General features: G+C 55.2%; 1 protein-coding gene across 1 annotated transcript; it reads left to right on the plus strand.

The window, feature by feature from the left end:
* Positions 1–379: 379 nt before the first annotated feature.
* On the plus strand, positions 380–8,480 carry Lrfn3 (leucine rich repeat and fibronectin type III domain containing 3). The gene is given in 4 exon segments (XM_048329812.1): positions 380–1,368; positions 2,698–4,128; positions 7,847–8,184; positions 8,187–8,480. Coding segments are annotated over 3 exon segments (1,878 nt in total). The 5' UTR covers positions 380–1,368; positions 2,698–2,713; the 3' UTR covers positions 8,312–8,480.
* The last annotated feature ends 1,911 nt before the right edge of the window (positions 8,481–10,391 follow it).

Here is a 10,391-nt window from a genome sequence, read left to right on the forward strand (position 1 = left end):
GGCGGGGGCCGGCGCCTTTAAGGCCGGGCGCGCGCGCCGGCGCGGCGCGGGCGCGCACGCGCGTGGCCCAGGGTTCCCGGCGCGGAGGCCGCGGGAGCACCGGCGCCCGGTCCGCCCGCCCCGGCTCCCCGCCCGCCCCGGCTCCCCCGCCCCGGCCCCGGCGGGGGAGGGGTCTCCGCGCGCGGCCCCTCCCCCTGCGCCCTCCCCGCCCCACCCTGCCGGCGCTGCGGCCCCCTCCCATCCCGCCTGTGCGCGTCTGGCAGTCCGGTCCGTCCTTCCATCCATCCATCCATCCATCCATCCATCCACCTGCGCCCAGGCCTCGCCCCACCCGGGTCCCGGGCCGGCCCGCCTGCCCTCCCCTCTGCCCACCGCTTCCGATCCCCCTCTTCTCCTTTCCGTGCTAGGCCCCTCCTCCGCCACGGCCAGGGGGAAGCCAGCCGCGCGGGGCCTTGCACCTCGACATCAGGGTCCTGCACCCCGAGATTGGATGAAGAGACCTGGAAGAGCCTGGGGATCCTGACCAAGACCAGCCAAGCTACCTGAGATTCGGCCGTGGGAGACCCTCCCTCTCCACCAAGACCTGGACCCTGAGCCCCAGTCAGTGTCTGGGGTTAGAATCTCCTCAGTCCATAGGACCTCCCTCCACCCTACCCCCCTCCCCAAGATTTGGCAGCTGAATTCCATCATTTACCTTATGGACCCCAAGATTTGGAGCTGGAACCCCAGGATTTGATACCTGAGTTGGCCCCTCCCCAGATCTGGAGCTGAACTCTGAATTCTCAGCCTGGCCTGGCACCTTGAAATCTGGGACTTGATTGCCAAATCCATACCCTGGAAACCCACTATTTGGGAACTGAACCCTGAGATTTAGGCCTCAGATTCCAAGATCTGAATTCAGGACTTCCAAGGAAGCCTTAACCTAAATGTGGACCAGAGAAGTCCTTGCTGCAGACCCAGACCTACAGCTAGAGACCTCCACATTCTGATTGAGCACCCCAATATCTGAACGCAGAGTCCTAATATCAGATTGCAGGATTGGACTTGGGACTAATATCTTGAATTTCCCTTTTTTGGCTTCTGGACATTGCAAGGCTGAAGCTGGGGAGATCTGACCCAGAATAACCCGAATGAGGACCTGAGTCTCTCAAACTGGACCCTTAGAGGCACCCATATTTGGAAGTCTGGGACCCTAAGTATCAGAGTCTGGAGACTCCATGGCCACAGATTTTTAAGCAAGACACCACACTCCCTCTGCAGAAGCCTTGGGGATGGGGAAGGGCTGTTCAAATGCCCCCTGCCAGAGCCCTGACCTCTGACCCCCTTGGAGCCTGAGGACTCTGCTCCCCAGGGTGGCTTCCAGTTCAGGTAAGGCTATTGTGAGACCTCCAGGGTGTGGGGAGGAGCTCTGGGGGCCGGTTTGGGGGTTGAGGGGTTGAGGGGTGAAGGTAAGATGAGGGCTAGGTCCTCTTTGGCACTCTTGGAATTTCCCCTAGACAAAGATAATCCCCAAGGGGTGTGCCTCTAGCACGTGGGTGGGATAGGTGGCCGGCTAGGCCATTCTCTGACCTTTTCAACCCCCCACTTAACGCCCTCTCCAGGTCTCAGACACCACTACCCCTTGCTGTTTCTTGCCACCCGTGCACTCAGTCATCGCTCTTGTCCACCTCTGTCCTCTGCTGCCCTTTCCCCTCCCCTCATCCCTGTCCCCATCTCTGTTCACACCTTCTACCTTCCTTCTCTCTTGCTCTCCTTTCACCCCTGCCCATCGCCGTCGGACCATCTCCAGCCTTTGCCTCCGTCTGGTTCATTGTTCTTCTGATCATTTCTACCACCTCCCGGCATCCTCACCAGCTGTCCTGATCTCTCAGAGCTTCTGATGCCGTCCTTTCTCCCCCCTCACTGGCTTTTCACCAGGTCTGATCACCTCTTTTTATTTTTTCTTTTGTTATCAGTACTAGGGCTTGAACTCATGGCTTGGTCACTGTCCCTTAGCTTTTTTGCTTAAAGCTGGCACTCTACCACTTGAGCCACACCTCTTCTTCTGGCTTTTTTCTTTTTTCTTTTTGTGGTTCATTGGAGATAAGCCCAGTCTGTGAGCAGACTAGGCTGGCTTCAAACTGCAATCATACAGATCTCAGCCTCCCGAGTAGCTAGGATGACAGGTGTGAGCCACCAGCACACATCCTGACAACTCTCCTCTAACTTCTGCCTATCTGTGCCCATCTTTAGCCGCTTCCCTTCCCTCTCACTGCCTTTGGCTCATTCTGTTTCCTCTGGGACTTCATGACACAACTGAGTATCTGACCATCTTCTCTGTGCCTTGCTCCGGTGGCTCACACCTGTCATCCTAGCTACTCAGGAAGCTGAGATCTGGGGATCACAGTTTGAAGCCCGCCTGGGCAGAAAAGTCTATGAGATTCATATCTCCAAATAACCACCCAAAAAGCCAAAAGTGGAGCTGTGGCTCAAGTGGTAGAGCATTAGACTTTGAGCAGAAAAGCTCAGGGACAGTGCCCGGGACCCGAGTTCAAGCCCCAGGACCAGGACCAGAACAAAACCCCGTATTTGACGACCACTGCTCTCCTGATTTCAGATAAGGCCTTCTTTCAGGGCCTCAAATGGCCCTAACCTCCACTGGGGCCTCCCCCTTGGGGCCTCAACCAGCCCTCACCGCCTTCCTTCTTCCCCCCGCAGGCCACCCCCGCCCGCGATGGCCGTCTTTCCATTGCTTCTTTGCCTGCTCCCGCTGGCTCCTGCCTCATCTCCACCTCAGCCGGCCACCTCCAGCCCCTGCCCCCGCCGCTGCCGCTGCCAGACTCAGTCACTGCCCTTGAGTGTGCTGTGCCCGGGGGCTGGCCTCCTGTTCGTGCCTCCCTCGCTGGATCGCCGGGCGGCCGAGCTGCGCCTAGCAGACAACTTCATTGCCTCGGTCCGCCGCCGGGATCTGGCCAACATGACGGGCCTGCTGCACCTGAGCCTGTCCCGGAACACCATCCGCCACGTGGCAGCCGGCGCCTTCGCCGACCTGCGCGCCCTGCGCGCGCTGCACCTGGACGGGAACCGGCTGACCTCGCTGGGCGAGGGGCAGCTGCGCGGCCTGGTCAACCTGCGCCACCTCATCCTCAGCAACAACCAGCTGGCGGCCCTGGCGGCCGGCGCCCTGGACGACTGTGCCGAGACGCTGGAGGATCTCGACCTGTCCTACAACAACCTGGAGCAGCTGCCCTGGGAGGCCTTGGGCCGCCTGGGCAACGTCAACACGCTGGGCCTCGATCATAACCTGCTGGCTTCCGTGCCCGCCGGCGCCTTTTCCCGCCTGCACAAGCTGGCCCGGCTGGACATGACCTCGAACCGCCTGACCACCATCCCCCCGGACCCCCTGTTCTCCCGCCTGCCGCTGCTGGCCAGGCCCCGGGGCTCCCCGGCCTCGGCGCTGGTGCTGGCCTTCGGGGGGAACCCCCTGCACTGCAACTGTGAGCTGGTGTGGCTGCGGCGCCTGGCGCGCGAGGACGACCTGGAGGCCTGCGCCTCGCCGCCCGCGCTGGGGGGCCGCTACTTCTGGGCCGTGGGGGAGGAGGAGTTCGTGTGCGAGCCCCCCGTGGTGACCCACCGGTCGCCCCCGCTGGCCGTCGCCGCGGGCCGGCCCGCCGCCCTGCGCTGCCGGGCCGTGGGGGACCCCGAGCCCCGAGTGCGCTGGGTGTCGCCCCAAGGCCGCTTGCTGGGCAACTCCAGCCGGGCCCGGGCCTTCCCCAACGGGACGCTAGAGCTGTTGGTCACGGAACCGGGCGACGGTGGCGTGTTCACCTGCATCGCCGCCAACGCGGCTGGCGAGGCCACGGCGGCCGTGGAGCTGACCGTGGGCCCGCCCCCGCCCCCCCAGCTCGCCAACAGCACCAGCTGCGACCCCCCGCGGGACGGGGACCCCGACGCCCTCACCCCGCCCTCGGCGGCCTCGGCCTCGGCCAAGGTGGCCGACACCGTGCCGCCCACCGACCGCGGCGTCCAGGTGACCGAGCACGGGGCCACCGCCGCCCTAGTGCAGTGGCCCGATCAGAGGCCCATCCCCGGTATCCGCATGTACCAGATCCAGTACAACAGCTCGGCCGACGACATCCTCGTCTACAGGTGCGGGGGGGGGGGGGGGACAGGGGAGTGGGGGTCACCTTGGAGGAGGAGTGAAGTGGCAAAGGACTGGGGGTACACCCATGAACTCCCCATACCCGAATCACAGATGAGGTACAAAGGAAATCAAACCACACAGGTTAAAAAAAAAACCAAAAACAGGCAGGGCTGGGAGTGTGGCCTAAGCCGTAAAGTGCTTGCCTAGCATGCACGGAAGCCCTGGGTTCTATTCCTCAGCACCACAAACACAGAAAAAGCTGGAAGTAGCACTATGGTTAGAGTGCTATCCTTGAGCAAAAAGAAGCTCAGGGACAGTGCTCAGGCTCTGAGTTCAAGCCCCAGGACTTGCCAAAAAAAAAAAAATCAGGCAAGCCAGGCTCTGGTGGTGTATGTCTGTCATCCTAGCTACTCAGGAGGCTGAGATCTGGAGGATCAAGGTTCAAAGTCAGCTCAGGTAGAAAGTTCCATGAGACTCTTACCTCCAGTTAACCAGTAAAATTAAAAAAAAAGAGAGAGAAAAGCTGGAAGTGGAACTGTGACAGTTCAAGTGGTAGAGTACTCATCTTAAGCAAATCCAGGGAGGGGGTAGGTGCTGGTGGCTCTTGCCCATAATACTAGCCACTTAGGAGGCTGAGATCTGAGGATCACAGTTCAAAGCCAGCCCTAGCAGGAAAGTCCATGAGATTTTTATCTGCAATTAAACACCAGAAAACTGGAAGTAAAGCTGTGGTAGAGTTCTAGCTAGCCTTGAGCAAAAGAGCTTAGGTTCAAGCTCCACAATCTCCTCCCTCCCCCCCCAAATATAATAATAAATAAAAATCCAGGGACAGGTCCTAAGTTCAAGCCTCAGGACCAGCACAGAAAAGAAAGAAATAAGAAATGGTGTTATGGCTCAAAGTGGTAGAGCACTAGCCTTGAGCATATAAATTCAGGGACTGCACCCAGGCCCTGAGTTCAAGCCCAATGACAAAAGAAAGAAAGAAGGAAGGAAGGAATGAATGAATGAACGAAAGAAATTCTTGAAAGGAAGGAAGGAAGAGAGAGAGAGAGAAAGGAGGGAGGGAGGGAGGGAGGGAAAGGAAAGGAAAGGAGAGAAAGAAAAGAAAGAAATCAGCCAAAGTAGCCAGAGGTGGGCAGAATGGATTAAAAGATACCTGATAGACAAGGTAAAAAGAAGTCAAGATGGGTGCTGGTGGCTCACACCTGTAATCTTAGCTACTCAAGAGGCTAAGATATGGAGGATTTCAGTTCAAAGCCAGCCCGGGCAGAAAAGACCATAAGACTTTTTTGTCTTCAGTTGATCACCAAAAAACCAGAAATGAAGCTGTGGCTCAAATGGTAGAGTGCCAACCTTGAGTGAAAAAGCTCAGCAATAGTGCCCAGGCTCAGAGTTCAAGACCCAGGACCAGGGCTGAGAACATGGCTTAGCGGTACAGTACTTGCCTAACATGCATGAAGCCCTGGGTTCCATTCCTCAATACCACATAAACAGAAAAAGCCAGAAGTGCACTGTGGCTCAAGTGGTAGAGTGCTAGCCTTGAGCACAGAGAGACTCAGGTATAGAGCCCAGGCCCTGAGTTCAAGCTCCAAGACCAGCCAAAAATAAATAAATAAGACCCAGGACCAGCACCCAAAAATAAATAAATAAAAATAAAAACAAACAGATTCTAAAACAAGTTAAATCTCCAATGTACCAGAAGGAAATCTGGTGGGAGTAACAGGAAAAGTTAGGATAAATAGAAACCGGGCAACAGAGATAAAAAGGGAATTACATGACTGAGCTGGAAAGAAATAAGGTAATGGAGAGAAAGAAATCCTCAGTGGTGATTCAAATGGCAGAATTTGCTGGAGAAACAAGACTGTGGAGATGATAATATTAAGGCAATGAGACAGGAGGGAAATATATTGGCAGGTTAGAAGGAAATCAGACTACTGGGAGAGGGGAGTTGGGTGGCTAGATTAGAGAATTCTTGCTGTACACTAGAGGAAAATCAGTCCCCTGGACAAGGGAAATTAAAAATCTGGAAAGAAGTCAAATGGGATCCAGCGGGAAATTGGGAGAGGGTCTGGGGAGAGATTGGAAGTGAGATTAGAAACTGCTTGGCTGGGATGTGGGTAGAATAGGAGGGAAGGAGACAAGGGTTAAGGGGAGTCAGTCAGGCCTGCAGCAAAATTGGACAAAGAGGTAGAGCATGGTGATCCATGCATGCAATCCCAGAGTCTCAGCAGGTGGAAGTAGGGGGATCGCTGTTCTGAGCCAGCCTGGGCAAGAGCACAAGACAAGCTAAAACAACAACAAACTAAGCTAAACAAACAAAACAAGCTAAAAAACAAGCTAAAAACAAGCTAAAACAAGCTAAAAAACAAGCTAAAAAGCTGTGTGCTCTTGGCTCATGCCTGTCATCCTAGCTACTTGGGCGGCTGAGATCTGAGGATCATGGTTCAAAACCAGCCCAGGCAGTAATGTCTAGGAGACTTTTTCTTTTTTTTTTTTTTTGCCAGTCCTGGGGTTTGGGACTTAGGGCCTGAGCACTGTCCCTGGCTTCTTTTTGCTCAAGGCTAACACTTTAGCTCTTAAGCCACAGCGCCACGTCTGGCCTTTTCTATATATGTGGTGCTGAGGAATCGAACCCAGGGCTTCATGTATATGAGGCAAGCACTCTACCACTAGGCTATATTCCCAGCCCTAGCAGACTCTTATCTCTAATGAATTACTCAGAAAAAAAGAGAAGTAGAGCTGTGGCTCAAGTGGTCGAGTGCTAACCTTGAGCAAAAAAGGTCAAGGGACAGTGCTCAGTTCGTGAGTTCAAGCCCCAGAACTGGCACTAAAAAAAAAAAAAAAAATGCTGAAAGTAATAGGGCTGGTGGGGAGGAGAGCGTGGCTGACGCAGCAGAGTGCTGCTCTATCAAGTGTAAGGCTCTGAGTTCAAAACCTAGGGGGGGACAACTTTAAAAAAAATTGAGGGCTGGGAATGTGGCTTAGCCCTGGGTTTGATTCCTCAGCACCACGTATACAGAAAAAGCCAGAAGTGGCGCTGTGGCTCAAGTGGTAGAGTGCTAGCCTTGAGCAAAGAGAAGCCAGGGACAGTGCCCAGGCCCTGAGTTCAAGCCCCAGGACTGGCAAAAAGCAAATAAAACTGTGTGCTGGTGGCTCATACCTGTAATCCTAGCTACTCAGGAGGCTAAGATCTGAGGATCATGGTTCAAAGACAGCCTAAGTAAGAAAGTCAAGGAGACTCTTTACTCTGATTAATCACCAAAAAGCCAGAAGTAGTGGTGTGGTAGAAGTGTGGTGCTCAGATAGTAGAGCACCATCCTTGAGCACAAAAGCTAAGGGACAGTGCTCTGGCCCTGAGTTCAAGCCCCTGTACCAGGACATACACTGAAATTGTGGCGGGATAGGCAGTTTCATTCAAATAAAAGAAACGGGAGTAGAAGGATGCGGGAGGTGTGCTGCGGAGAAAGGAAGCATCTAGCCCACTGGAGTGTTTGGTAGCAAGCTGGAGCCGAAGAGAAGTTAGAACTAGAGTGAGGTTAGCTCACTGACTTGCGGGGTGAGGGACAGGAGGTCTGTCCAACCGAAGGAAATTGGGGTGTTAGCTGGTGGGTACTCAGGGAGCTAGAAGGAGTCTGGGTGTGTAGGGTGTGGGGTGGGTGGGGGAGCAGAGGGTGGGCACTGGGCACTTTGGAGATCTGAACCCCTCCCTTGCTTGTCTTCCAGGATGATCCCAGCAGACAGCCGCTCCTTCTTGCTGACCGACCTGGTGTCAGGCCGGACCTACGATCTGTGTGTGCTGGCTGTGTACGAGGACGGGGCCACGGGGCTGACGGCCACGCGGCCCGTGGGCTGTGCCCGCTTCTCCACCGAGCCTGCTCTACGGCCCTGCGGGGCCCCACACGCGCCTTTCTTGGGGGGCACCATGATCATCGCCTTGGGGGGCGTCATCGTGGCCTCTGTCCTGGTCTTCATCTTCGTGCTGCTCATGCGCTACAAGGTGCACGGAGGCCAGCCCCCTGGCAAGGCCAAGACCACCGCACCGGTCAGCAGTGTTTGCTCACAGCCAATGGCACCCTGGGCCCCACGCCTGCGGTGCCCACTTCCGAGCCCACTGCCCCCAGGGCCCACACGGTGGTCCAGCTGGATTGCGAGCCCTGGGGGTCCAGCCACGAACCTGCGGGACCCTAGCTGGGCAGTCATCTCTACTGGCTCTCTTTGGCCACACATGGACAGCAGGACTGAGATCCCACGAGGCACCTAGCCTCAGACTCACCAAAATTGCTCACGGTTTTTAAAAACTCGGATGGGGAGGGCTTCCGGGGCACCAGGGCACAACAAGAAAGTCCTATTTTTCTAAGCTTGGGCCTAGGCCTTTGCCCTTGTCTCTTGTCTGTGGAGTCTGGGGAGAGGCACAGGGGTCTTGGGTCTGGGACTGATTTCTCTGAGAAGAGACCACCCCTCGGGCTCTGAGGTGAGAAATGAGAGAGAGATGAGAGAGATGAGGTGAGAGATGGTCATCAGACACTCCTAGAGTGGTCACCTGGGTGTGGGCTGTGCTGGGCACCTCTGCCGGGCAGTGACTGTGGGAGACAGCCAGGTCTTTGTATAGTGACACCCAAAGAAGACAGAGAGGCAGTCATGAGGGAAGCCTTGGGGACTGTAGTGCAGGCTCAGTCCAGGCTGTAATCGGGGAAGACTTCCTGGAAGAAGAAGGGGAGATATATGGTTTTAAGATCATTGGGCAAAGAACAGAAAGTTGTCCCAGGCCCTGGGGAGGGTATGTTAAGATACAGGTGAAAGGAGGTGGCAGCATCCTGTACTTCCAAGCTAAGGAGCTAAGACTCTGGTCATGGTGAATTCTCCTCCACGAGGAAAAATGAGGGTCAGGTTTGGACTTTAGGAAGATCGCCTCTATGGCTGTTTGAGAAAGTTGGGCCAGAGGAGCAGACTGAAAGTGGGAGGCCCAGGGAGAGAGAGGCCAGGGATGTAGGGTGGGGAGGATGAGCTTGGAGCTGTGCAAGGCTGAGGAGCAGGTGCCATATGCAGGAAGCTGGCTGGACCAGGGGTGGAGCTGCAGGGCCAGTGGGGGAGGGAGGGGCCAAGAGTGAGCCTCACCGCGTCCCAGCCACCGGGACTTAGACACAAAAACTCATATAGAAGCCAGGTGCTGGTGGCTCACACCTGTCGTCCTAGCTATTCAGAAGGCTGAGATCCGAGGATCACAGTTCAAAGCCAGCCCAGGTAAGAAAGTCTGTGAGACTTATAGCCAATGAACCACCAGGAAACTGGAAGTGGAGCTGTGGCTCAAAGTGGTAGAGTGCTAGCCTGGAGCAAGAGCTCAGAGACACTGACCAAAAAATAATAATAATAATAATAATAATAAAGACATATAGAGCAACACAAAAGGGGAAGGAGGAGGAAAGAAACCAAGCAGTTTAGACCCAGTGACTGTGGTGCTAAATACTACAAATGATGCAATTACCCCAGCAAGAACAGTAGTAGGGTTGTTCAAGGGGACAGACTCACAGTCAGATAATTTGTGAGTGATAAAGTGTGGACAGGCAGCCAGCTGTGATGGCCCACACCTGGAACTCCAGTTATTTGGGAGGCAGAGATGGGAGGATTATTGTTTGAGCCCAACTCCTGCAAAAAAAAAAAAAAAAAAGTTCATGAAACCCTTTCCCCTCCCCTCAAAAAAAAATAAACCCTGAGCTGGGTGTGACAGCAATCATCTGTAATCCCAGCTACTTGGGAGGTAGAGACAGGAATGTCATGGTCCAAGCCCGGCCTGGGGCAAAAGCACAGGATCCTATCTGAGAAGTGACAGCGCCTCCCCTAGCAAATGCAAGGCCCTGAATGTGAACCTCAGTACTGAGCACGGACCATAGGCTCTGTGACTCAAACCTGGTTCAGACCCTCATCTTGGAAATTAGTTAGAGATCCAGGAAAAGGATGGGTCACCTTGGAACTTTGGGCTTCTATGGTGTCAGACCCAGTTGGGGGAGGGGGATGGGTGCCTGGGTCCTGTCGTCACCTGGGCTGGTGCTGAGGTGAGGAGCAGAGGCTAAACTGGCTGTTCTCACCGTCCACGCGCACCGCGTCCTTTGCCCCGATGGGATGTCAGATCCTACACTCTGCCAGGTTTCAGGGTGACTTGTGGCCTTGGAAATGAACAGTCAGAGGCTCGGGCATCATCAGGTTCTTACCTCGGTTAGCTGAAGTCACTGTGAGGTCGTCAGGGACTTGGGAAATGAAACCTAAGACATGG

The sequence above is a fragment of the Perognathus longimembris genome, chromosome 20, assembly GCF_023159225.1.
Source record: "Perognathus longimembris pacificus isolate PPM17 chromosome 20, ASM2315922v1, whole genome shotgun sequence".
Lineage (NCBI taxonomy): Eukaryota > Metazoa > Chordata > Mammalia > Rodentia > Heteromyidae > Perognathus > Perognathus longimembris.